Here is a 27979-nt window from a genome sequence, read left to right as displayed (position 1 = left end):
TAAGAAATACAACCATATTAGGGACTTCCCTGGTAGTGCAGTGGTTAAGACTCCGAACTCTCAATGCAGGGAGCCTGGGTTTGATCCCTGGTCAGGGAACTAGATCCCACATGCATGCTGCAAGTAAGAGTCTGCATACCACAACTAAAGAGCCTGCCTGCCACAATTAAGACCCGGCCAAACAAATAAATAATAATAAAATAAATAAATATGTTTTAAAAATTAAAAAAAGAAATAAAACTATATCATAAGCTCTTAGATGTGGAGAAGGAAAAATGTACTCATAATCCCATGAAGTCAGCATTTTCATTTCCTTTGTTTTTCCCCCCATGCATGCTTTTAATACTTTGTTTTTAAACAAAGTAACCCATGCTTATATACAAATTTGAACAATTACAGAGTATAATATAAAAATTAATAAAATGCTACTAGTGTTCCTTTCAATTCTATACCTCCACAGGTAACTAGTGTTTAAATATGTGTGTATTCTTTAGCACATATCATCTTTCTTTTTAGGGATAAATACATACAAACAGAATTCATGAATATATATATATGTTTGAATATGTGTAAATAAGTTCATATTCATATATATGTGTGTGTATATATATATATAAAATCTCTTTTGATTCCTTCCTTACTTTGCTCCTTTGTTTATTCCTTCTTTCTTTCTTCCCTCCCTTCCTCCCTCCCTTCCTCCCTCCCTTCCTCCTTCCCTTCTCTCCTGGTTCACAATATATTTATAGCACACTCTTTTCACTTAACAATATATTGTTGACATTTTTTGAAGTTAATAGTTTGCCATCTTGGCTGTATGCTGGAATCACCAAGGAGCTTTAAAAGTACTGATGGGTCCAACCTCCAGAGATTCTGAATTAATCTTCTGGGGTGAGGCCTGAGCAGCAAAATTTAGAAACCGCCCCCAGGTGGTTCTGAAGTGCAGCCACATTGAGAACCACTGTTTAAGTCATTATACATAGATCCAACTCATTCTTATTAATGGCTATATAATATTCCATACTGTTGCTGTACTAAAATTTATTTACCTATTTTTCTTTTGATAAACATTCAGTTTATTTCCAGTACCTTGTTTTGCTAACATTTTTCAATAAACATATCAGTATATCCTTAATTCCTGATTGCTTTATTTCTGTGAACTACAGTCCTAGAAGAGGGATTCTTGGGTTACCGGTATGGGCATTTAAATTTTTTTTTTTTTTTTTTGCGTTACGCGGGCCTCTCACTGTTGTGGCCTCTCCCGTTGCGGAGCACAGGCTCCGGACGCGCAGGCTCAGCGGCCATGGCTCACGGCCCCAGCCGCTCCGCGGCATGTGGGATCTTCCCAGACCGGGGCACGAACCCGTGTCCCCTGCATCGGCAGGCGGACTCTCAACCACTGCGCCACCAGGGAAGCCCGGCATTTAAATTTTTAATAGGTACTGCCTGATTATTTAGCAAAAAGCTCTTAATAACACCTACTTCCAGTAGCAGTCTATACAGTGCTCAGTTCCTTACACCTTTGCCAATCTGAAGAGAGACGAAAGGTATTTGTTTTTTTTCACCTACTACTGAAGTTGAGCATCTTTTTATTCATACTTGTTATTTGCATTTCTTTTTCTGTGATTTGCTTATTCATAGTTTTTTGGCCATATTTAATTGTCATTTGTCTTTTCTTGTCAAATTTTAAGAGATCTTTGAACACTAGGAATATTACTCTTTTTAATCATATGTATTGCAGCATTTTCTCTAGTCTACCATATGTATTTTGATAATTTATATGGCACTATGTATATTTAAAAATTTTGAGACTGTATAAACAAATTTTATCTCATTTTTAATTCTTCGTAATATTTCAATATTTTTTCATATTGGTAATCCTTTGTTATTACTATTTCTAATGGCTGCATACAGTTCATTATATTCAAGTTATATATTATTTAAATATCATTATATATCAGGTTTGCTATATTCATTTAAGCTTCAAAAAAATATTCCGTGACTGTTATTTTAAATAATGCTCTAATTAATGTTTTCTTGCATTTAGCTTTTTCAATAGTTTGGATGCTTAGGAAATTCCTACAAGTGAAATAATTAGATCAAGATATAAATATATATATTTTAAAATTTATTTATTTATTTTTTGGCTGCACTGGGTCTTTGTTGTGGTGTGCAGGCTTCTCATTGCAGTGGCTTGTCTTTGTTGTGGAGCACGGGCTCTAAGCGCGTGGGCTTCAGTAGTTGTGGCACGTGGGCTCAGTAGTTGTGGCTTGTGGGCTTAGTTGCTCCACGGCATGTGGGATCTTCCCAGACCAGGGCTCGAACCTGTGTCCCCTGCATTGGCAGGTGGATTCTTAACCGCTGCGCCACCAGGGAAGTCCCTATAAATCTTTTTTATGGTTTGTGGTAAATGTTTCCTAAACTCTGTTATAGTTTTCGGCCAGCCAATCAGTATAGAAAATTACAGGTAATATAACTTTAGTGTTTAAACAATAATATCTCCTAGGGGACAAATCATATTACAGAATTAAAAAAATAGGTTTTTTTTTTGTAAAAAAATAGGTTTTTAAAGTCAGTTATTAGCTCCATTGTGAAGAAGAATTGGATTCTTTTGCAGGTTACCTAAAAAGGTAGGTTCAGTTCAAATAAAAATATCTTTCGCATAACTACTGTGTGCCAGATGTCACGTTAAGTGCTGCAAGGGATAAGTCATATGTGGCTATCGCTTTTCAAGAAAATTTCAATTTAATGGGGGAGCAAAACCATATATCTTATTTTATACTTTCTTTTATAAAAAAGAAGTATGAAGGGGAAGAGATAGGATTTGATTGCCTCAGTTAAGTTTTCTTAAAGGTACTGCTCTTTGAGGTAGTCTTACAGAATGAAGTGTTTTAATAGTCAGTGATGAGGAGAGTACAGTTGATTAGAGGGTGTGTTTTCTGAGCAGAGGGAACAACATAAATACAGACAAAGATTTTGGAATGTAAGCTGGTGGAGGTAGCATGGCTGGAGCATGGTAACTTGCTTGGCTGGAGAGAAGATGCCATACTGGAAAAATAAATGTGCAGCAGATTGTTGCAGGCTTTGAAGGTACTTTTAATTTGATAGGAAGAATGAAATAGTGAATGATCTTAGCTGGGAGTTGTATTTTGGAATATTAATTTAGTGTTACCTGTGGATTAGACTGAAATGAAAAAAGCCAGCTACGTAGTGGCTAAGGGTTTGGGCTACTTATTTATTCTTGTAGAGCCCACTTATCTGCAAGAGAGGAACAATAATGCTTATGCCATGGTGCAGTTATTGTTAAATAAGATGGTGTATATAAAAGGCATGAAATGGCTCCTGATACATACTGTGTATATTATAGCAATTGTTATTAAATTGATCTTATATTCTATATACCCTGATAACAAATAAGCAACTCAGATAGAAATGCAGAGTCACTTCAATTAGTTCCAGTCCTATAATATTAAGGCTAAATTAGCATTCATGTTTTTCCCCCCCAAGATCCTTTGGAAACTCATTGGATGGATGTTCTAAACCAAACAAGAGTGACTCAATTTGTCTTCTTGGGACTCACTGATAACTGGGTGCTGGAAAGACTATTTTTCATGGCATTCTCAGCCATGTATGTGCTAACCCTTTGGGGGAACATTCTCATCATGGTTACCATAGTCTTTACTCCACGTCTTAGTACACCCATGTATTTCTTCCTGAGCAATCTGTCCTTTATTGACATCTGCCACTCATCTGTCACTGTGCCCAAGATGCTGGAGGGTTTGATTTTTGACAGAAAGACCATTTCCTTTGACAATTGCATTGCACAGCTCTTCTTCCTACATCTGTTTGCCTGTGCTGAGATCCTTCTGCTGACCATTATGGCCTATGATCGTTACGTAGCCATCTGTGCTCCATTACACTACCCCAATGTAATGAACATGAGGGTCTGTGTACAGCTTGTCTTTGTGCTCTGGTTGGCGGGTACTGTTCACTCACTGGTGCAGACCTTCTTGACCATTCGTCTACCTTACTGTGGCCCCAACGGTATTGATAGCTACTTCTGTAATGTTCCTCCTGTCATCAAGCTGGCCTGCACAGATACATGTCTCACAGGAATGCTGATTGTGTCCAATAGAGGAATCATTTCCCTCTCCTGTTTCCTGGCTTTGGTCGCCTCCTACACCATCATCTTGTTTTCTCTTAGAAAACAGTCAGCTGAAGGGTGCAGGAAAGCTCTGTCCACCTGTTTAGCCCACTTCATGGTGGTTGCCCTCTTCTTTGGACCATGTTATCTTCATTTGCACTCAGCCAGACACCAGCTTCTCCACTGACAAGTTGGTATCTGTCTTCTACACAGTGGTCACCCCTTTGCTGAATCCCTTCATTGACACCTTTAGGAATGAGGAAATAAAAAGTGCTATGAAGCATCTCAGACAGAGACGAGTTTTTTCATGAAATCATGTATATTATGGGTTTGGAATTATAGATATTATTATGGTCGTATCTTTAATGAGAGTAAAAGTAAGAAATCAAAATCATTAGGTGAAATGGCATGAAGCAGGGCAGACTTCTGCACTAAAGAGAGTGACTTGTTAACTATTACTTAAATAAAGGAAAAGATCATATTGTAATATGTAAAGGAAAAGGATCTGGAAAAGTTTAAAGAAGACTTCTAGTTACACCAGTAAAAAAACACATAGACTTCAGGGCATGGTCTCAGTTTCAGGAACAGGTAAAGTTGTAAGAGAACCTACTTTTTTGATTTGTATTGTTCTTTAGGTTATTGCCTCTGGGAAGCTGTACATCACACCTGTGTTTTATACATTATAGTGGTTTTAATCCTGCTTTCAAATATAAATATTTTCAAGGTGTTTAAGCCTTATCCTATTTATACTGAATTAAATTTAGTCACTTTGAAAGTGATTCTCTCATTTATTTCCACATCTATTTTGTACTTTTTGTAGTACTTGACAAAATCAAGATGGAGATGTATTAGAACTTATTTTAAAATAAACTTTATTGATATAGAAATTAATTACACAAAATGTACTCATTTTATTGTACAGTTTGATAAAATTTGACAAAGGTATACCCATCTAACTACCTCTTTAATCAAGATATAGAACATTTCCATCACCCCAAAAAGTTTCTTCAGCACCTTCCCACAAATCACTGTATCCCCACCCAAGAACCCAAGCCTCTGATTTTTTGTCGCTGTAAACTAAATTTGTCTTTCCTATAGCTTCATATAAATTGAATCATACAATATGTACTCTTTTATGCCTGACTTCTTTTGCTCTGCATGCTGTTTCTGAGATTAACCCATGTCTTTGTGGGTATCAGTACTTTAATCCTTCTTATTGTTGAGTAATATTTTGTTGTATGGGCATACTACAATTTGGTTATTCATTCATGTATTGATTGACATTTGGGTGTTTCTAGTTTTTTTATAATTATGAATAAAGTAGCTATAAACATTTATTTACAGGTTATTTTGGATATGTATTTTCATTTCTCTTGGGTAACTAGGAGTAGAATTATTGGATCACATGGTAAGTGTATGTTTAACTTGTAAGAAACTATAAGACAGTTTTTCAAAGTCATTGTATGATTTTATACTCTCATCAGAAGTATAAGAGTTTAACATCCAACAATGGGAATTGTCAACCTTTAATTTTAAGCATGCTGGTGAGTGTGTGTGTGGTTTTATTCTTCATTTCCCTAATGATTACTGTTGAGAATCTTTTCATTTTCTTATTATCCTTTCATATATCTTGTTTTGTGATGTTCCTATTCAAATATTTTGCTCATACATTATTTTTTGTCTTCTTGTCACTATGTTGTAAGAATTCTTGGTATATTCTGGATATAAGACCTTTGATGGATATATGTCTTGCCAATATTTTTATTACTCTCTGGCTTGCAGCTTTATTTTCTGAATGATATATTTTGAAGAGCAGAAATTTAAACTTTAAGTCCAATTTTTCAATTTTTTACTTTTACAGTTGATCCTTTTTGTGTCCTAAGAAATCTTTGCCTACACCAAAGTCTTGAAGATTTTCCCATTTTTTTTTTGAAATTTTACAGTTTCAGCTTTAAATTTTAGGTCTGTGATCCATTTTGAGTTTACTTTGTTATATGGTATAAGATAAAGGTTGAGATTCATTTTTTCAATCTATTTAGTTGATCCAGCACCATTTGAAAAGACTATTTTTTCCCCATTCAGTTACCTTGACACCTTTGTTGAAAGTCAGTTGACCTTTTTTTTTTTTTTTTTTTGCGGTACGCGGGCCTCTCACTGTTGTGGCCTCTCCCATTGCGGAGCACAGGCTCCGGATGCGCAGGCTCAGCGGCCATGGCTCACAGGCTCAGCCGCTCCACGGCATGTGGTATCTTCCCAGACTGGGGCACGAACCCATGTCGCCTGCATCGGCAGGCGGACTCTCAACCACTGCGCCACCAGCGAAGCCCATCAGTTGACCTTTTGTGTCAATTTATTTTTGGATTCTATAGTCTGTTCCATTGACATATATGTCTATATTTAAATCAATAGCACGTTGTCTTGATTACTTTATAGTAAATCTTGAAGTTATGTAGTGTGAGCCCTCAAACTTTCTTCTTTTTCAAAATTGTTTTGCTATTTCAAATTCTTTGTATTTCCATGTAAATTTTTGTAAAAAGCTTGTATAGTTCTACAAAGAATAGTGCTGGAACTTAGATTAGGATTGCATTGAATCTATAGATCAGTTTGGGAAAGAATAGACCTCTTAATGATATGCAGCCTTTCAATCCATTAACATGGTATATCCCTTTATTTATTTAGGTTTTCTTTAATTTTTCTCAGCAATGTTAGTCATCTTCATTTGTAATCACACATATTAAATTAAATTTGTCCCCAAGTACTTTATGTTTGTTGATGTTATTGTTAATTTAATTTTAAATTATTTATTGGTAATGTATAGAAATACAATTAATTTACATACAGTCGACCCGTAAACAATGTGGGTTTCAATTTCACAGGTCCACTTTTGCTGGATGTGTTAATTAGTTTGATTATGGTAATCATTTTACAATGTATACATATATCAAATTATTATATCATGTTGTACACTTTAAATATATTAATTTTTTGTCAATTAGTCCTCAATAAACCTGGGAAGAAGAATGAGAAAGCAATGCAGCCCTATTGACATCTTGATTTTAGTTCAGTGAAATTTGTGTTGAACATGTGACAGAGCTGTAAGAGAATAAATTTATATTGGTTTAAGCTTCTAGGTTTGTGGTAAAGTTGTTATAGCAGCAATAAAAAATCAATACAGATATGCTTATATGGGATTTTTTTGCCCGATAAAGGAAGCGTATGTGCCTCTATGAAAAAAACTACAAAGCTCTGCTGAGAAAATGTGAAGAGATAAAGATGTATACATGTCGCTGTAAAAGAATAAAAAATTGTTAATATAATGGACCTTCTTAAATTGATTTATAAATTTAATTTACTCAACATAAAAATTCCACAGGACTTTTTGGGTAAAATTTTCAATAATATTCTAAAATTTATATGAAGAAATAGGTGAAAATAGTTAAGAAGGTGCTTGGATTTATATAATTTCAGAGTGCTAATTTCCTGAATTAACTAATATCACTCTTTGGGAGAAGTATAACAATTTATTGTCAAATGGGCAAGTCCAAATCAAGAAGACTCCATGTCAAATTCCTTAGGTAAAGAGAATGATGATGTATTGTGACCAAAGGGAGCAGGATTAGAGGACCCTATAGATGGTCAGAGAGCTGCCATATAAAATAGTTATATCAATTTTAATGGAAATAATGGAATGAAATAGAATATGCTTAATAATAAAAATATATCTAATCTTTCTTTGATTATCTGAAAGGAATCGGAATTGACTGAGGCCTTTGGGTTATTATTCTACCAACTTCTGTTAACTTGTAGAGATAATGCTTATGAGTACTTTAGGGAATTGTGTTCCAGATAATATGGACATCCACATACACAACACTGAGGGAGTGACTCACTAACTCTGGCTAAAAGGTAAGAAATGACTGAAATGACAGAAAGTACTCAAAAGAACAAAGAATAAGAAGCAGTTTAAATCCGGAGCCTGTGCTCCGCAACAGGAGAGGCCACAACAGTGAGAGGCCTGCGTACCGGTAAAAAAAAAGAAGCAGTTTATTAAACTGCAGGATGCTCATGAAAATATCTAAATACCATTACATGCAAATTGACAAAAAAATGTAGCATATTGTCAATCCCCTCCAATTTTCATATATAGCCCAAGTCAAAATCAAAGGTTTATGTATTTGTGATGAAATTAGGCCCAGATATCACTACTACACACATATGAAAAACTGAGAAAAATGATCTAATTATCCCTCTACATTCTGGACTTTTATATGTATAGATTTTCATACTCATTAGTACCTTTTATGCAGAAGTAAATTCCTAAGGCCTTATTTGTTTATTTCTATTATGGCAATATTAGTTACTCTATTGCAGAGAAGATGATTGTAACCTGAGGAATTCAGCTGTCTATTACAAAGTTGCTGAACAAATTTCTATATGATAAATAATGATCCTTGTCTCCTCTTTAAAGTAAGTCAACCACAGAACCAAGAGTCAAGATATCTTCATTTTACTCTTTACTCTTCTATTTATTTAATGAACACATTTTATCTTATCCCTGAGTCTAAAAAGCTATTTCTGTGAATTGGAGAATAAATGCTTTTTTTTTTAAACATCTTTATTGGAGTATAATTGCTTTACAATGGTGTGTTAGTTTCTGCTTTATAACAAAGTGAATCAGTTATACTTATACATATGTTCCCATAACTCTTCCCTCTTGCATCTCCCTCCCTCCCACCCTCCCTATCCCACCCCTCTAGGTGGTCACAAAGCACTGAGCTGATCTCCCTGTGCTATGCGGCTGCTTCCCACTAGCTATCTATTTTACATGTGGTAGTGTATATATGTCCATGCCACTCTCTCACTTCGTCCCAGCTTACCCTTCCCCCTCCCCATGTCCTCAAGTCCATTCTCACGTCTGCATCTTTATTCCTGTCCTGCCCCTAGGTTCTTCAGAACCATTTTTATTGTTTTTTTTTAAGATTCCATATATATGTGTTAGCATATGGTATTTGTTTTTCTCCTTCTTACTTCACTCTGTATGACAGACTCAAGGTCCATCCACCTCACTACAAATAACTCAATTTCATTTCTTTTTACGGCTGAGTAATATTCCATTGTAGAGAATAAATGATTTTAGCTCCCCGAAGAGCTGTAAGGATTAATGTGATTGAAGACCAGCAGTATTAGAAATTTTGCAGCAACTATTAAAAAAAAAGCAAACATGACATTGTTCCATTGTTGTTGCCATGAAACGTTGTCTTACTTACTAGCACATTGCGGGTGTTCCTTTGTGTGGCTGATTCCTGCGCAAGGCAGTTCCATTTGGGCTCTTTGATGGGCTATATCTCCTGACTGTCTGCCCATTTCCTATAATAAAAGCATTTATTTCATACAAATTCCATAATTCTCAAATTCAGTTTAGTTATTCCACCAACCAGTCCCAATGAATGTAGTTTTATACTATGCAGAGAGTTACCTTTGGGAATGAGACTACTCTATTATTAGAATTTCTACTGCAAGTTAAACTGTTCTGCCAAGAAAACCTTACAGAATACCTTAATACCATAATAACCATACTTCTGTATAACTGAAATGACTTATATGGCTTCAATTTCCTTCTCAACACATTTCCTGGCAAAAGTACCATAAAAAAATATGACATGGGTCATGTGACCCACACGTTTATTGACCACACCCTTACTGATTGCCTGGGAAATCCCACTGCATTTAAGCATGTCCTTCTCACTGATGGAGTGAGAGTGAACTACTGGGTCCCATTATGCCATGCTTTTTGTATACAGTTACGTGAGACACTGTTGCCTGGAAGACCCTCTTCGTATCCCGTTATCCAATCCACTCAGCATACACCATTCAGAGTACAATGTATCACAATGTAACAATGTGTGTCACCATAACTAGACTCAAGATGCTGGATTATAGAACATGTTTTGCTCAACTTGGTATTTTCTCCCAGCCATTAGTGTGATATTGTTTAGTAATAAATGCTTAGTTGAATAAATTCTCTACATAATAACTAGAATAATTTCATTAAAACACAAATTGTATCATGTCTTTTCTGTGCTTGCACCATTCTGATGGCTTCCCACTGCACTGAAAAATATTCCAAACTCCTTGAGAGGACATGAAAGTAGTCTTTTTACTTCTCCAATATCATCTATCACCATTCTCTGCCTCACAGTCAAAGCTGTAACCACATTGGTCTTTTACTTCTTGGAACAAGTCAAGGTCTTTCTGAACATAGATCTTTACACCTGTCATTTCCTCTGCCTAGAATGTTCATTACCTCTCTTTTCTCATGGTTGGCTCTTTTTCATCTTTCAGATCTTAGCTTAAATGCCATTTCCTCAAAGAGGTCCTCCTTGTCTAACCAATCTAAAGACAGTCTCTTCTATAACTCTCTAACAGCATCGTCTTTCATGGCATTTGTCATGATCTGTAATTAAAATTTGTTTATATTTTTGTTTTCTATTCTCACTAGACTCAGCAACATAGAAGAGTGATTATACGTTTTATTTATGATTATAAACCTAGTACTTAGCACATAATAGGTGCTCAGTAAATATATGTCAAATGAATGGATAATAAGTTATCCCCATTTCATTGTTTTTTTTTTTTTTTTGCGGTATGCGGGCCTCTCACCGCTGTGGCCTCTCCCGTTGCGGAGCACAGGCTCCGGACGCACAGGCTCAGCGGCCATGGCTCACGGGTCCAACCGCTCCGCGGTACGTGGGATCCTCCCGGACTGGGGCATGAACCCGTGTCCCCTGCATCGGCAGGCGGACTCCCAACCACTGCGCCACCAGGGAAGCCCGGCTGTAGTGTTTTTTGAACAATTCTTCAGAGGAGGCTGGATAAAACCTAGGAAAACTTAGAAAATCTGTAGCGGGTAAAGGGAGACTTGCTTCTCTTCCACCTTTGAGTTGAGGACAGACTTGCTCATTCTTAAACTGGAGCTCAAGGTCCAGACCTAACAGCGTCACTGTCTTGACTAGATTATCCTCAGTTCTTTCTAAAGTCCAATTCTGTTGTCTGACTTACTGGACCACAGTAAAACAAAAGTAGTTGCTTTTTTAAAAATTAGCTTACCTTTGACCCAAGTATCACTAATTTTTATAAGAAACGTATATATTATATAGAGTCCCAAGATCTTAGCTCTTAAGGGGAGTTTACCTAATCTATTTTTTTTTTTTTATAAATAGAGAAAACAAGGCACAGAGAAGTAAAGCAACTGGCTCAAGTTCATAGAGAACTGGAGAACTGGAGTAATAGCTGGGTCTAGAGCTTGGGCCTCTTGACTTTTGGTCCAGTCTTTCTCTACCATCCCTCTGACCTGAATTTTTGGGGTGACTGGCATAACTGAAGTATTAAGTAAAATGTGTCTCAGTGACCTCTCTCTTCCTCTCCTAGGTGTCCTGGGCTGGCTTGGGTGGGCATCTGTGGGGAGCCTCTCTTCTCTAGCTTGCCTCTTATGTGCCACTGCCTCGATGTACAGCCTTCCACCCAAGCAAGCTGTCCTCTTGGTTTCTTGGGCACTATCATCCTATGTTACCTTCTTCCCATCACTGATGACTACAGCTTCTTTATTTTGTCCTTCAAGATCAGGCTTTCTGCCAGACAAATGAATCAACTCCACACTGGTTATGAAAAAAGGATAGAGAAAACTTTTCTCAAGAATTTTCTAGGCCTCATTATGCTGTTTTTCTGCAGACAATGGCTTTTTTGTTGTTTATATCAGAGGAAGTCTAATGGCAGTGTCAAATCAGAGAACTAGCAAAGCAGATCTATGGCAAAGAAGGTATTTTGGGAGGGAGAGAAGTCTTTTAGTTATCATTTAAGTTAAACTCATGGTATCTAGTGCTTGGATTAATATTTATAGTAACATCATAATGTAGCTATGGATTGATCTTACTATTTAGAAATTCTTCTTAGGGTGTTCACTTAAAGTTTTTGCTCCAGAAAACTACTTTAAATGTTTGATGATTTACATCTGTTATCTTTGTAATTTATTAAGCTCTAAAAGGATGATTGCAAAAGTGAAAGCTGAAGAACTAACCAAAAATGGAGCCAGGGTTTATTCTAAAATCAATATGAAAAATTTCACCTGCACAGATAGAAAAGCGTGTGCAGATTGTGCACTAGGTCTGAAACGAAGACTGTTCCCTCATCAGAGGATATGGATATACATTTTTTTTTTTTGCGGTACGCGGGCCTCTCACTGTTGTGGCCTCTCTCGTTGCGGAGCTCAGGCTCCGGACGCGCAGGCTCAGCGGCCACGGCTCACGGGCCCAGCCGCTCCGCGGCATGTGGGATCTTCCCGAACCAAGGCACGAACCCGTGTCCCTGCATCGGCAGGCGGACCCTCAACCGCTGCACCACCAGAGAACCCCTGGATATACATTTTTAACTAAACTTTTTCCATCACATTTTTTTTTTCTATTTCTGTGGAGCCTTAGGAAAAAATGTTCTGAAAAATGGACATGTGTTCAACTGCAGTAGAAATCTGGTGTTAGTTTATGTCAAAAATATGGTTCACACATCAAAAAATCTAGTGTCCACTGCATACATTTCAGAAAAACAGAAGAAAACAAGAGCAGAAACAGTAAATCTAAAACGTCTATAAAACTCACCCTGGGTTGTTTCTGACGCTCTCAGCACCTCCGAAGGGACCTGAATTATCAGTCTGGTAGTTTCAATAACATGAGTATTATTTTCTGGTAGGAAGAAGAATTTACCGAGAGTGGGCAGGGGCGAGCTCCGCGGCGCGAGCCGCACGAATGAGAGAAACGTGCCCCTCGCGAGGCGTCGCGCGCGCCCGGGACAGGGAGCCAATGAGAACGCTGGGAGGGCTCGAGACCCGGCCCTGAGGTCGACGGCCGCGCGCCGGCTCGAAGACGAGCGTCGCCGGGCGGGAGCGCGCGGAGCGGGGCAGGCTTGGAGTATGCGGAGGCCGCGCTCTGCCTCTCAGAGGCCGGACGGCGCTGCGGAGCGGTGGCGACGGCAGCGGTAACTGGAACCGCGTCGGGGGTGAGGCCCTGGGACGCCTTTGAACTCTGCATCCAGAAAGCCCAAGATGGAAGAAGAAAGGTCAGAGACATTGACTAACCTGGAAACAGGGACCTCTTTGGAACTTTGCTTTCATCCACAGTAGCTTTTAAAAGTATCATCGAGTGGAAGTGATTTCCTCGTCTTATTTTGCTTATTGGGAAGAACATGGCTTCAGGGATTTTACGTTTCCCTTTAGTTTTTGCATGAACTCCATAGGAAAAGGAGCCCTTAAAGGGTTTGGGAGTAACAAGAAGAGACTGAAGACAGACAGGCTTGTGCGTGCTGTTTTCCCTCCCCTTCAAAGAAAAGGATTTACAACGCAACCTTGTAACAGCTGCTGCCCAGCTTTAACCACCAAGAGAAAGTAAATAAAATAAATAAATAAATAAATTTAAAAAAAGAGAAAGTAAATAATTAAACTACCATTAAAAAATAATTTATTTTTAAGTTCTACAAATCAAATAACCCCATTTACCTTGATTTTTTCATAAGGAAGTTCAGAGCCCTCGAAATTCCCTTGGGTCTTATTCACAGTTTTTGGTAATAATTCACAGCAGTTATATTTGGTGGTATTTTACCAGAGGTACTTCAGCATTTCTGCAAAATCACACCTTTGTACATGTTATTATCATGTTGTTCGATATGTAGAGCATATAGCTCTGCACTAAGATTTTCTAGAATTGGTTCTCAGTAAACTGAAGATGTGGTGTAGGAATGATATCTTTTTTGCACTTTGTCAGGCTGTACTGATGGTTAGAAGGGATTAAAAGCCACTACCTATCACGTTTGCAGGCATGCTAGTTTACCAGGACACGTCTAACGCAAAACTTGACCTAATTATTCAGAACCAGTGTAACTGAAGCATCCTGTTTCCTTTGCAGCACACTCTCTAGGTGTAAATTTTGTCTTGCCAGTTTCAGATGGGTTATCCCACCTTCAAATACTGAAGGGAAATCTGTAGAGAAAGAAAGCAGCTGGGAAGGGCAGCTGCAGTGTTAGTGTTGCTCTACCTGACTTATATAGGCCTTATGGGAACTTTAAAGCAATGACATCAGCTTTCCGTAGTCCCTAGTTAGAAAAAGTTAATTCTTTGGGAATCGAAGTTACAGGCTTCGCAATCATCACTAAGGGCATTTAATGGGAAAGCGGTACTTCAACATCTAAATCTTTAGGATGTGTTTATATGTGATTAAATGAACTACTATTTAGCGATTACTTACTATGTGCTAAGTATTAGGTGAGGGGCTTTCCTGTTTTTATCTAATCCATATAAAAACACATTGCTGAGGGATGGGCAAAGGAGTTAAAAATTTAATCTGCTGTCTGCCAGCGAGGTCAAGTGTTTGGACTCTAGAGTCACATTGCTTGAGTATAGATTCCAACGTCCTAGGTGTGTAAATTTGGGCAAGTTATTTAACCTCTGGGCCTCAGTTTTCTCATCCATTAAAGGTGAATAAAAATGGTAACTTTTTTTAGAGCTCTTGAAATCTTTGCAAAGCGTGTGGAGCTTCCTAAATGTGTTATCTACATGAGTGTAATTATGTAATACGCAATTCAAAGAAACAAATGCAAAAGCCACCACTAATTGCCAGTCAACTTTTTTCCCATCACGTATTCATTACTTTATATAACAATGAAAAATCAGAACCTTTTGCTCTAATTCCCATTTTGCTTTCTCTGCTTAGATATAGAGTTTGATAGTTTAAATGGGTAAAAGAAGAATCCAAAGGAGAGGGATTAAGGTTATTACACTTTAATTTTCAAGATTGAATAGTTTCGTGGGATGGTTAGGCTATCCAAACTAAAGTGTATGGAACTAGAAGTAAGCTTTTAGCTGACTCTCCATGCAACAGTGTCTGAAAGACAGGATGGTAACAGAGGGAAAGTATCAGAAGTGACCAAAAATTCTTACTCCCAACGACTTGTGGCTTGCGCTCCTTTTCCCCAGTTTTCTTGTTGGATTCATTATCACTGATCAGGGGCCAGACTTGACTATATTGGAAAACCTGGTCTTTCAGAACTTACAGATATTGCTACTTGGCTAACATGGGACTTGTACTGTCACACTGGCAATCAGGGTACACATTAGGAAGCGGGATATGCTGACCATACTAATTCTCTGAACATCTGGAATTGAGATACTTTATTACAGGCATAATACACCAAGGGCAATATAGAAAATGATGTTCAATTGATTATAGGCCAAATACCATCACCACTGGCATTGGTAAAATGCAAGGTTGAGAAATTAATCTTTGAACAATTTCTATACATTCCCCCTTCCTCTTGTAACCCTCTCCCCTGGCCCACTACTTTCCTCTGACTGTACACAGAATGCCATACAGGTGACTCAGGCTTTCCCTCCCTGGAAGTCCCTGATGCTCCAAAATTGTGTGTTCCTCTTTCCTCCATAGCATAAATGAAAACAATTGTTTAAACTTGCATAGCCTTTTAGCGTTTGAAAAACTCTTTCACCCTTACTGTTTTATTCGGTCTTTATGATACCTCTGCGAGGTAGGGAGCATTATAGAAAACTTGGTGTTAAGTGATTTTCACAGAGTTTACACGTCAGGTAAGCACCTGAACCAGGGCTTGAACTCAGGTAATCTGCTGCTGGATCCAGTACTTATTTTCTTAACTTCACTTGGATGCTGCCATTTATAGAAGAGCATAGCTTTTGATCTTAACCACCTATAGAAGATGCACACTTAAAAGTGTTGCTTGGAGCCGCATGGCACAGGGATATTGGCTCGGTGCTTTGTGACAGCCTGGAGGGGTGGGATAGGGAGGGTGGGAGGGAGGGAGATGCAAGAGGGAAGAGATATGGGAACATATGTATATGTATAACTGATTCACTTTGTTATAAAGCAGAAACTAACACACCATTGTAAAGCAATTATACCCCAATAAAGATGTTAAAAAAAAAAAAAAAAGTGTTGCTTGGGATTTGCCTGGTGGAACAGTGGTTAAGAATCTGCCTGCCAATGCAGGGGACACAGGTTCAAGCCCTGGTCGGGGTAGATCCCACATGCCGCGGAGCAACTAAGCCTGTGCACCACAACTAGTGAGCCTGCGCTCTAGAGCCTGCGAGCCACAACTACTGAGCCCATGCACCTAGAGCCCGTGCTCCGCAACGAGAAGCCATCGCAATGAGAAGCCTGCATACCACAACAAAGAGTAGCCCCCGCTCACCGCAACTAGGGAAAGCCTGCGCGCAGCAACAAAAACCCAATGCAGCCAAAAACAAATAAATAAACAAATTTTTAAAAAAGTGTTGCTTGTTCACTTATATGTCGAATTTGAAAAAACAAAAACAAAAACCCAACCAACCAAAGGAAAAAAAACTCAAAGAAACAGAGAACAGATTGGTGGTTGCTATAAGGACGGGGTGGGGAGTGGGCAAAATGCGTGAAAAGGGTCAAAAGGTACAAACTTCCCGCTATAAAATAAATAAGTCATGGGGCTTCCCTGGTGGCGCAGTGGTTGAGAGTCCGCCTGCCGATGCAGGGGACACGGGTTCGTGTCCTGGTCCGGGAAGATCCCACGTGCCGCGGAGCGGCTGGGCCCTTGAGCCATGGCCGCTGAGCCACCGCGTCTGGAGCCTGTGCTCCGCAACGGGAGAGGCCACAACAGTGAGAGGCCCGCATATCGCAAAAAAAAAAAAAAAAAAAAAGTGAGCACGTACTAGGCTTAAAGGAAGTCTCTATGTGGAAATATTTTAGGTGCATTCTCTTTATGGTCTAAGAAAGACAGAGGTGGTCACTGTAACTACTACTGCTCATTGCAGTCCTCCGGTAGTAGGTGTGCCGATGTATCCTTTAATGTGTGTAGTGAGGACTGTGAGGGGTGAATTTGTGGTGTTGGGTCTGAGTGGTGATGACATTTGATTGCTTGATTAGAGCATTCCGTGTGGTGAGGTGTATTTGAGAATTCTTTCTGACATATAGCATCGAATCCTCACTACCTACCTCTTCTGGAGAGTCTGTGAGCTACTTAATATCTTTTAATTTTTCTGCCTAAACTAGCCAGAGTAGATTTTATTGAATTGCATCTGAAAATATGACTGATTAAAGGAAGATCTTGATAAAGCATATTGCGTTATAAAGCTAAGATGATAAAAACAGTATGGTAGTGTTACAGAAACAACTATATCAATGAAACAAAATATAAAACTCAAGAAGAGACCAAGTTCCTAGGTAACATTATATGTAATAAAGACTGTACCACAGATCGGTGGGGGAAAGGTGGATTATTTTGTAGATACTGCTGGGAAGACTGTTCTGCTCTACGGAGAAATATAAAGTTGCATTTCCTCTTACACCATATATACATGCAGATTTCAGATGAATTAAAACCTACATGTAAAAGAAAAACCTATAAAGATAACAAAATACAATGCAGGAAATTATGTTTATGGCCTTGGAGTAGGGAATGATTTCTAAGTCAAAATTCCAAAACTCAAATCATAAAGTAAAAAAAAAAAGATATCTTTGACCCCCATCAAAATGAAGTATTTCCATTCAAAAAGGACACCATAGACAAAGTTAACACATTAGGGGTATACTAGAAGAAGGTATTTGTGATGTTGAACACTTCAAGGAATCAATGTATGAGGAACTCCTGAAATTTACTGAGAAAAAGACTGGGGACCTAATTTTAAAATGCGCAAATCATTTGAACAGGTAATATTGAAAAGGAAAACACAAATAGCTCAATTTCACCAAACGAGTAATACAAGTTAAAATGAGACTCCACACTCAGCATATTGGTAAAATTTAGACAGTTTTATAATTTTGATAACACCAAATGCTGTTGAGGATTTGGAGAGACTGGACTGCTCAAGCATTTTTGGTAGAAGTTGTATGTGATTATCACTACTTTGAGTGATTAGTGAAATTGAGTATGTATATACACTGTAATTGGACATATCCCAAAAAAGTTCTTACATAGTTAATAAGTGGAAATATAGAAATATGTTTATTGCTGTGTTGATGGGAGTTAGAGGCATCCTATGAGTCCCTCACTAGGGGGTTGGATAGGTAAATGTGGGGGAAGCACATGGTAAAATATTTTGCAGTAGTTGGAAACTGTGAGCCAGAAGTACATACCCAGTAATCAAAAAAGAGTTTTAAATTATCTATAGCTGTAGACCACTTGGCTTCAGGATGAAGCTGCCTAAACACTTAGCTTACTTGTATAATTGTATTTCCTTTGTGTTTCCTTTTGTGTTTCAATTGTCAGAAATTTCAGAGCTCAAATTAATCCCAGTAGCCATATTAGTTTTTCTACTAAATGAATCTGTGTCCACTGTCTTTGATTCCTCCATCCTAATTTTACAGCCATATTGGAATTTTGTATTTTATTTGGAAACTTTTTTTTCTGGGGAAACTTTTTCTGGGGAAACTTTTAAAAATTTATATGTAAATAAAAAGTCACTGTTGGACCTTAATGATCATCTTATTATTATTAAGGAATCTCCCAGTAAAAAAAGAAAAAAAATATTAGGGAAGAAACGAATTTCTCCTGACCTGGGATACTATTTTAAAAAGACAGAAAAGGAAATGAATAAAGCAACCATCTTAGGATGAGGAAAAGAAATATTTCACTCTATGGAAGTGTGTTTTAAATAAATCACTCATCTGAATGAGGAACATCTTTTGTTAATCAGAAGGCTTTCCAGGAAGGTGGTTATTTCCTCTGTATAGACTTCATATCCCTATGGAAACTGAATAAGGAAGAGGAATTTGAACAAAAGCAAATGGCAAAAACTCTCTTCAGGATGTGAGAAGCTATGAAGACTGTCTCAGAGGCTGCTTGGGGATATGATTTCCCATCAGTTCCCATGTTGCCCACTAGGTGGTGGTGGTGCACATAAAAACTCTACTGTATACACCATGAATTGCCATAAACCTTGTTTACTCTTCTTTTTCAAACAAAATCCCAAGAAAATCTGTATAAAAGCCTCAGGCAGAAGTATGAAGCCCTCAATAATAACACAGGGGACAGTCTCAGGCTATAAGATGAGGATAGGTACCATCCAAAAGAGATCATCTCCAAATGCAATTTTGGGTCTTCCTTGACCCAGTTTCTTTTGGTTACAGAAAAATACAAGGGAGATTTTCTTTCTATACTTATTCCAGAGATCACCTTGGATGAAAGGAGTCAAATTTTGATGAATATCATAATTTACATCGTAATTTTTGTGCCTTAAAAAAACCTATTGCTCATCTACCACAATTACTATGATTTCATGGTCATTATTTTTAACATGTTATATCATTATAGCACATGTGATAAGTTCAGCATACCTTTTGTGTGAATCTATCACTTTAGTTTGAATGATGAAGCAGTCTCCCAACCATTGTGATATTCCTTCTGACACCACTAATGAAGGAAGAGAGCTCTTAAATGATTAATTCATTCTTAAATGCACAGCTGTGGTGACCTCTGAAAGGATACATTCCTTTTTAAGACTACCTTCTCAAAACAAAGTCATTATTATGTAGCCTCAGGACTGTAGTCACTCTTCTTCATTTCACAGATTCTGGCTGATGATGTCATGACACAGAAGAAAATGCAAAACAGGCAGCCTTACATCAGCTTCCTGGTGAGCATCACACTTGTGGCTGAGGCCTGAGACCAGCTGCGTTTTGGCCATGGCTTTGCAGAGCGTTCTGGAAGCACTGTGGCTGGAGCTCCTCCTCAGCTCTCTCTGGAATGGTGAGTAGGCTCCTGCATCATCTGGTCTTGGAAAAGTGTTTGCCATTGTTTTAAAACTTGGACTCATTAAAAAAAAAAAAAAAGAAAAACAAAAACTTGGACTCATTAAAAAAATGAAACAGCCAAATTCATTAATACCTACTGTACCTAAGGGGCAATCAATAAACCAAATAGCAGTGTAAAAGTCACAACGTTCTTTTTTTATTTCCTGTAGTTGCAGAGAGCAAGGACCGAGTACTTCAGCCTTCCACTGTGGTCTCTTCGGAGGGTGCTCTGGCAGAAATCTCCTGTAATCACTCTATATCCAATGCTTACAACTTCTTCTGGTACCTTCACTTCCCAGGATGTGCACCAAGACTCCTTGTTAAGGGCTCAAGGCCTTCTCAGCAGGGACGGTACAACATGACATATGAGCGGTTCTCTTCATCACTGCTTATCCTCCAGGTGCAGATGGCAGATGCAGCCATTTACTACTGTGCTCTGGAGGACACAGAGGCAGGAAATCCATGAAGTGCTGAACAGAAACAAGGAGAGATCACAGCCTTTGCAGCGGGTGGAAAAAAGATGAGCAATAACTGTTCACCCCACCACCCCCAATTCAACGTTCTCCAAGCTTTTCCATTTGGCACTATCAGAAAAAACATTTGAGTCCAGACACACTATATATTAGTAAAGGTACATAGAGAAATATGTTTTTAAGGAGTGTTTCATTAATGGTCTATAAATCCATGTTTTGAATAGTTTACTTGTTTTTAAATAAATTTATTTTATTATTTTATTTTATTTATTGTTTCTGGCTGCGTTGGGTCTTCGTTGCTGTGCGTGGGCTTTTCTCTGGTTGCGGCGAGCGGGGGCTACTCTTCATTGCAGTTCGCGGGCTTCTCATTGCAGTGGTTTCCCTTGTTGTGGAGCACGGGCTCTAGGCGCACTGGCTTCAGTAGTTGTGGCTCGCAGGCTCTAGAGCGCAGGCTCAGTAGCTGAGGCGCACGGCCTTAGTGGCTCCGCAGCATGTGGGATCTTCCCGGACCAGGGATCGAACCTGTGTCCCCTGCACTGGCAGGCGGATTCTCAACCACTGCACCACCAGGGAAGCCCTTAAATAGTTTTCTTGTTAATTGAAACACTTTTGATCCATTTCTTTTGAAATCTGATTGAATTATTTTTGCTTTCCCTCATAAAATGGCTGATGATGAACTTGTGATAGGAGGAAGAGTCATGTCCACTCTGCCATTTTCTTCTTGCTTTCTGTGTTTGCATTTTAAATATTATCTGCCAGCTTCACTCTCTTTGCAGGAATCTTTTCAAGACGTGTATCCACTTTATAAAGGGTACTTTAGTTAACACTGGATAATATAGTAAGCTGAAAGTGAATGAATGAGTGAGTGGCTACTGCCAACAGCCCTGAGTTTGGAAGCTCAATCCTTCCCTCAGGATATTTTACTTATCATAATCTAATATATAGGCCCCGTGAGGATGTCGGTGCCAATTGGTATATGAAATATTAGTAAAACTCAATCTCCTTCCAAATTTTTAAGCTAAAATAAAATACAACTGGAAGTTGTAATATATTCTTCCCATATCCTTGCTACTTTGTCTTTTTACCCAGACCTGTCCCTCCCACTTTAGAAACCAAGGTCCTAGGATAGATTAGTGATTCCCAAACTTTTTAAAATCCTAAGTCTCTGGAGTTTTGTTCAAAAAAATAGATTGTTTCCTACATTCGACATGAACTGAATCAGAGTTTTCAGGAGTGGGGTCCTGAAGTCTGTATTTTCCATAAATGTCTCCCTGGTGATTCTGTTGTTCAGTCAGATTTGATGTGGGAAACCAAGAGTCTGGACTCCAGATCTTGAGGCTTTAGCCACTATTCTTTACTTTTAGTAACATCCAAATGTCTCCACTGTATACACATATAAATTGTATATGTTTGTACAACTTCTTTAGGCATATTCTATTTTGGATTATTGCTTGTTTAGCAGTGTATTAGTCTTACCTTTTAACCAAATGAAATATTTGAAAAGACGAAGCATGTGTGCATTTTCTTCATGAGTTCTGCATGGTGCCGTGTGTATTGTTGTTGCTCCATAAACAGTGAATAAGCATGTGGCCCCCTCATTGTTTTGGCAAGCAAGAAAAGAGACAGAAAATTCCTTTTCTTCATAGAGGAAGTTCTTTTCAGTTCACTGAGGGGTGTGTGTGTGTGTGTGTGTGTGTGTGTGTGTGTGATGTATTGAAAACCCTACCTTTTACATTGATGTTTTGATTCTACTGTTTAAACTGTCAATGACTAGTCTTCCTACCAGATTTTTTCCAGCTCATATGTAGAATACTAAAGACATTATTACCCAAAGGGGAAGTAGAAGAAGAATGAAATAAAAGAAGGGGAAAATGCAGTTGATGAGAGAGGAATTACAAAGAAGAGAGCTCAGTGGTAGCTCACTCTTTTTTTTTTTTTTTTTTGGTAGCTCACTCTTAAAGGCATCATGAAGCTTTCAGTCCGATGGTGACTTGTGAAACATTTACAGGAGAGTAAAGTTCCCTGTATTCCCAAATCCTGGGAGTTTGCATCTATATAGAGATTTCCATATTCTCTTTTGGAGGCTTACTTCCCATTAAAAACAGAACAAAATAAAAAATTCCTGGTTGAAAAAGCTGTTCTAAGACTCCTGAGACTAAACATGGAGAGCAGGGCTGGAGAGTTACTTAAGAGTCCAATGCAGCTGGCATGAAGCTGTCCAAGGTCTCCCTGGATCGGTCTGCTCTGTCTGCTGCCGGTAATATCTGCATTGATGGTAAAGTTTTCTTGGGGTCAGTAGCTCAGCCAGTTCTTCTAATGTCTGAGGACCTCTTAGAAGCGATTATCTAGGGACTGCTTTGGTTATGTGGCACATACAAATGAGGTCAGCATTTGGTATACACTCAATTAATAAGATGACCTCTAAAGTTCTACTTGGCACATTCAAGTCTATGATTGTATAATTTTATTAGGATAATGGAATTACTTTCCAATATTATAAGGTTTTTTAAAAAAGTAAATGATCCAAAAAAAAAAAAGTAAATGATCAAAATTGAAATTCTCAGTGTGATTTAGTGGAAAGAATGCTTCTGAAGTCAGAAAAGTATGGGTTAAAATCCTTGTTCTATTTCTTTAGGGGTGACTTGAGTAAATTACCTAATATTCCTGAACTCCAGTGTCCTCATCTCTAAAATATTAGGAGAAATAAAAAGTCAAGAAATGTAACGGGCTTAACATTATGCTCACAGTAGGCATTTGATGAATAACATCTCATTAATCTCATAAATCAAAGCACATAAGCAGAATAGCTATTGAGTCTATTTTGTTCAATTCTTTTTTTTTTTTTTTTTTTCTGTACGTGGGCCTCTCACTGTTGTGGTCTCTCCCGCTGCGGAGCACAGGCTCTGGACACGCAGGCCCAGCGGCCATGGCTCACGGGCCCAGCCGCTCCGCAGCATGTGGGATCTTCTCAGACTGGGGCACGAACCCGTGTCCCCTGCATCGGCAGGCGGACTCCCAACCACTGCGCCACCAGGGAAGCCCTATTTTGTTCAATTCTGAAAGCTCAACTGATGCCCTAGGAATCCTTTGGGTGTGTGGTCTCTTAAAGGTTTAATTCATTTGTAGCTCTTGGAATTAATTACTAAATGGTTGAACGTAAACAAAATCTAAGTCACTTGCACTATCTAAGCATAGTTCTGCATGTTGTGTGTTCTACATCTGTAGAAGATAGAAGTAGTAGAGATTGGGCAATTATCAGGAAAATTTAATTACAGCACTAAAGTCTATATTGGACTCTTGTTTTAATTTGACTTTTTTGTCTTTCTACATCAATCAAAATTCTGTATAGATATGCCCATACATACATTTAGGATATGCCCACATTTTGCCTGATTGACAGGGCAGCCATAAACCCCAGTGTCAGGGGGCTGGATGTTCTTTGCCCTCCTCTCCAGGTCTACTCTCCATCCTGCTCTATGCCCAGGAGGCTGACTTCTATGTACTTGTCTTTTGTGCTTCTGGTTGGGTTTGGCCTAGTGGGAGGCATTGGCAGGAGACAGTGGTCAGCATATTTATATTCTTAGATCTTTTCTTTTTTGTGCTGAAATCCACAGGTCCTGTTGATCTACCTCAGTTACAGGTCTCCCAGGCTAGGGTAATTTCTTCCTCCTCTGTCCCTTCAAGTCTAGGTGTGGTGAAGTCTTCTGACTGTTGCTGGCCTCAGGGTGCCTTACCTTCTCTTGTAGGCTTCCCCTAATCCTACCCATGTATTTAAAAATATTCCTTTCATTAAGCTTTTCCCAGTCATCCTCTGGAGATGATTGCCGGTAACACTTAAGCTCTAGGAAGAGAGAGAAGAAATATATTCTATGTTCCCAATCATCACAGGTCTCTTTGGGACTTGAAGATTAGTATTTAAAGATAACTTACATATGCCAAAGAAAGACATTATCATAGGGTAAAGGTTTTAACTAGCATGAGAACCTTAGCAAAGCTTTCAGAAATAGCTACCTTCCACATTTTTTTTGACTCAAAGCAAAGAGATTTTCTATCCTCTTTCCAAAATGTGTGGTTTATTTGGACATTTAAAGGAAAAATAAGGAAAATCAGAGAAACAACTTCTTTGTATTTATACTTATCTGTTTCCTTTACATTCACATCTATTGAATAATGTCTGCTGCCGTTGTGGCATTTTTTAGTATAAAACTTTAGCCTGTCTTCCCCTTAAAATGAACCCATTGCCATCATCATAATACCTCAAGCTTGGTTAAACATCAATTTTTTCTTTTAATAAATTTATTTATTTATTTACTTTTGGCTGCGTTGGGTCTTCGTTGCTGCGCGCAGGCTTTCTCTAGTTGCGGAGAGTGGGGGCCACTCTTCGTTGCGTTGCGCGGGCTTCTCATTGCGGTGGTTTCTCTTGTTGCGGAGCATGGGCTCTAGGCGCACAGGCTTCAGTAGTTGTGGCACGTGGGCTCAGTAGTTGTGGCTCATGGGCTCTAGAGCACAGGCTCAGGAGTTGTGGCGCACGGGCTTAGCTGCTGCGTGGCATGTGGGATCTTCCCAGACCAGGGCTCGAACCTGTGTCCCCTGCATTGGCAGGTGGACTCTCAAACACTGTGCCACCAGGGAAGTCCCTAACCATGAATTTTTACTCAATGTGCACTTCATCTGAAGTCTGTTTTAAGTAGCCTCTCTATGTGGAAAATCTCTATCTTTGCAAACTTTCACAGAGGTTTTTAAAATTTAATTTTTTTTTTATTTTAAAATATACTGTTTAATAGGGCAAATATACCAGGAGGTGTTTATAATACCACTTCCCCCTTTTTTTCTCTCTCTAAAAATGTTTAAAGAGAAGGTTCAAGTTCTTTTTGTATGACTATTTAACTAGATATCATCATGGGGAGGAATCCCAACAGACCCAACCAAGAGAAAAACCTGACTTATCTTGTGGTCAAAGAGGTTTATTCAGAAGTCAGCTCTAAATTATTTCTGAAGAGACAAATAAGCTCATTCTTATCATTTGTCTTCTCTTGCCTTACTCTTTTCTGCTATTTTGCCTTTTTCTTTTCTGTCATTATTCTCTTTATTTCTTCATCCAATGCTCTGCTTTCCCTTCTTTTTTTCTATTTATTTTCCCATCCTATTAAAATATTCTATTTCCTTTCTTTCTGTCTCTATATTATCTTGAGAGAGCATAAATCATTTAAAACTTGATCCACCCAGCATGCATTTTTTTCCACTTTGGTTCACAAACCTGTTTCTTCTCCTTGAGCACCAATGGAAAATGTAGACATCCAGAGGACTGGGCCCTGTGATAAGACCTGGAAGCCCTGACTACTCTACAGTAAAGTCACCTGGTTCTGTGTGGGCTTTAGGGGGTGCTGCAGTGTGAGGTTTGCCCTGGGGGTAAGAAGTGCAGCAGTCTTGCTTTCCATAGAACTTTGAGGAGCCTGACCAAGAGCTTGCTCTACAGAGAGATGGTACAGGTGCCAGGAAGCACCAGGGCCATTTGTAAAATGCTGTGCTCTTTGAGAACATAGTCTTTGGAGTGGGGCCATATCTCCAGCAAATGTGGACTGGAAAGGAGCCCCCATCCAGCCCAGCTTGAGCCGTGGCCTCTGCATGTATCTCAACACTTGCGATTCTCTTTACACCCAGTGAGTGATATTCCCTTCCCATTTTCCACTTGTATTACCCACTTACATTCTTTTTCAGCAGTTTCTCTGATGTGTTATGGATTAATTTATAGGTGGACTGAGAGCTCAGTCGATGACTCAGCCAGAAGATCAGGTCACTGTCACGGCAGGGGATCCGGTGACTGTGAAGTGCACCTATTCAGTGTCAGGGAACACATCTTTTTTGGTATGTCCAACATCGCAATCAAGGTCTCTAGTTCCTTCTGAAATACATCACAGGGGACAGGCTTGTTAAAGGCAACTATGGTTTTGAGGCTGAATTTTTTTTTTTTTTTTTTTGCGGTATGTGGGCCTCTCACTGTTGTGGCCTCTCCCGTTGCGAAGCACAGGCTCCGGATGCGCAGGCTCAGGGGCCATGGCTCACGGGCCCAGCCGCTCCGCGGCATGTGGGATCTTCCCTGACTGGGGCACGAACCTGTGTCCCCTGCATCGGCAGGCGGACTCTCAAGTACTGCGCCACCAGGGAAGCCCGAGGCTGAATTTAATAAGAGCCAAACCTCTTCCCACCTGAAGAAACCATCTGTTCTAGGGAGTGACTGACTTGTACTTCTGTGCTATGAGAGACACAGTGGAAGGGGCTGCAGGGCAAACTGAATACAAACCCCTGAGCACAGAAAAACCATTTTCCTGAAGCCTTAATGTCCTTCCACCAGCGGGTGTTGTGGTTCCTGGGTTTGTCACTCATTATAACTTAATTACAATGTAAAGCCACAGAATTAGTTCATTTGACAAATATTTATTGAAATGAATCCTTGTGTGCCAGGTACTGTGCTAAGCACTGATGATAAGGAGGTGAAAGAAACTATCCTTGATCTCTAGGTGTCAGGTGGGATCCCAAACATTTGTGAACCCATTTAATTCTCACAACTCTTATCATGAGCTTCACTTTACAGATGAAGGAACTAAGACTCAGAGAATTTCAGTATCTCACTCAAGCCACAAAATTATTAAACAGTAAACTGAAACCCAGGCAGTCTGCCTCTCAGGTGTGTAGTCTAACCACTCCACTTCTCCATCAGCCTATAGGCTCCTCAAGGAGTGAGACTGCTTTCAGCGATGGTATAGCCCTAACTCCCAAAATGGTCCCTGTCAAAAAAAGTTGGTTGTAGGAATGAACAGTAAACTAGGAACTCAAAACAGTTTGGTAAGTGCTAAGACAGAGAACTGCACAAAATGCTACGTGAGATAAGGAAGTAGAGATAAATTAGCTGTGAAGGAAGGAGAGAGAGACAGCAAGTGAGTGCATAATGGGAGGAGAATTCAAATCAGGTAGGATTTAAACATGTTGTTTAAACAACTAGGCTGATTACAGCTCCTATGCTACATCCTTTTATGTACATCCTTGAGAGGGACTGGACTCGATGCCTCTCTCTCTCTCTTTCTCTCAATTTAGAAAATCCTGGGAAGGGCTCTCATTGATTCAATGCGAGTCAGTTGCTCTTTCCTGGACAACCCTTGGTGGGGGTGTATGGGCTGCTAGGATTCGCCCATCTTTGCTCTACATTTGACCAATTAATTAGTGGTGCCTTGGGCTGATTCTGAAAGAAGTTAGCAGCTCCATTTTGAACCATATGATTCAAAGGATATATCTCAAAAGAAATTAATTTTTATGTAGGGACTTACATTTGTTTATTTTTTCCAAATGGATAGAGATTTTTTCCACTACTTATTGAAAACTTCACTCTTGCTCCATAGATTTTGAATACTACATTTATAGTATACTAAATTCCCATATATACCCTGATCTATTTTTGAATTCTATTTTTGATAGAGACACCTTAGCCCACATGACTACAATCCCTGCAAACAGCCATTCCTTGACTACCCCTTGGGCCT

General features: G+C 39.0%; 2 protein-coding genes, 1 long non-coding RNA gene, 1 pseudogene and 1 gene segment (V, D, J or C); 4 read left to right on the top strand and 1 right to left on the bottom strand.

Moving 5' to 3' along the window:
• SALL2 (spalt like transcription factor 2) overlaps window positions 1–12936 on the bottom strand; it is a 60729-nt gene extending 47793 nt beyond the window's left edge. Inside the window, exons 1-2 of the mRNA XM_067740883.1 lie at window positions 12790–12936; window positions 9409–9508 (exon numbers count right to left, since the gene is read on the bottom strand). The gene's annotated coding sequence lies outside the window, so the exon portion shown is untranslated. The remainder of the gene's footprint in view (window positions 1–9408; window positions 9509–12789) is intronic.
• LOC137226346 (uncharacterized) overlaps window positions 1–13597 on the top strand; it is a 68129-nt gene extending 54532 nt beyond the window's left edge. For 5 of the 6 annotated variants that reach the window (XR_010944323.1, XR_010944325.1, XR_010944320.1 and 2 more), the window contains one exon: window positions 12881–13597. This is a non-coding gene — a long non-coding RNA (uncharacterized lncRNA). Of the gene's footprint in view, window positions 1–5485; window positions 6271–12880 lie in introns of those variants that run through there. The other variant, XR_010944319.1, reaches the window with a different exon arrangement.
• On the top strand, window positions 2686–4970 carry LOC137229384 (olfactory receptor 4E2-like). Its single transcript, XM_067747245.1, is given in 2 exon segments — window positions 2686–4280; window positions 4282–4970. Coding segments are annotated over 2 exon segments (927 nt in total). The 5' UTR covers window positions 2686–3524; the 3' UTR covers window positions 4453–4970.
• Window positions 13598–19863: 6266 nt separating the features above from the next.
• Window positions 19864–20437, top strand: LOC137218685 (T cell receptor alpha variable 2-like). The segment is given in 2 exon segments: window positions 19864–19927; window positions 20142–20437. Coding segments are annotated over 2 exon segments (360 nt in total).
• A 2215-nt stretch (window positions 20438–22652) lies between these two features.
• Window positions 22653–26828, top strand: LOC137218645 (T cell receptor alpha variable 3-like; annotated as a pseudogene).
• Window positions 26829–27979: the final 1151 nt, after the last annotated feature.

Source organism: Pseudorca crassidens, chromosome 1, assembly GCF_039906515.1.
Source record: "Pseudorca crassidens isolate mPseCra1 chromosome 1, mPseCra1.hap1, whole genome shotgun sequence".
Classification (NCBI taxonomy): domain Eukaryota; kingdom Metazoa; phylum Chordata; class Mammalia; order Artiodactyla; family Delphinidae; genus Pseudorca; species Pseudorca crassidens.
The sequence above is the reverse complement of the archived record's forward strand: the minus strand, read 5'-3'. Positions and strand labels throughout refer to the sequence as shown.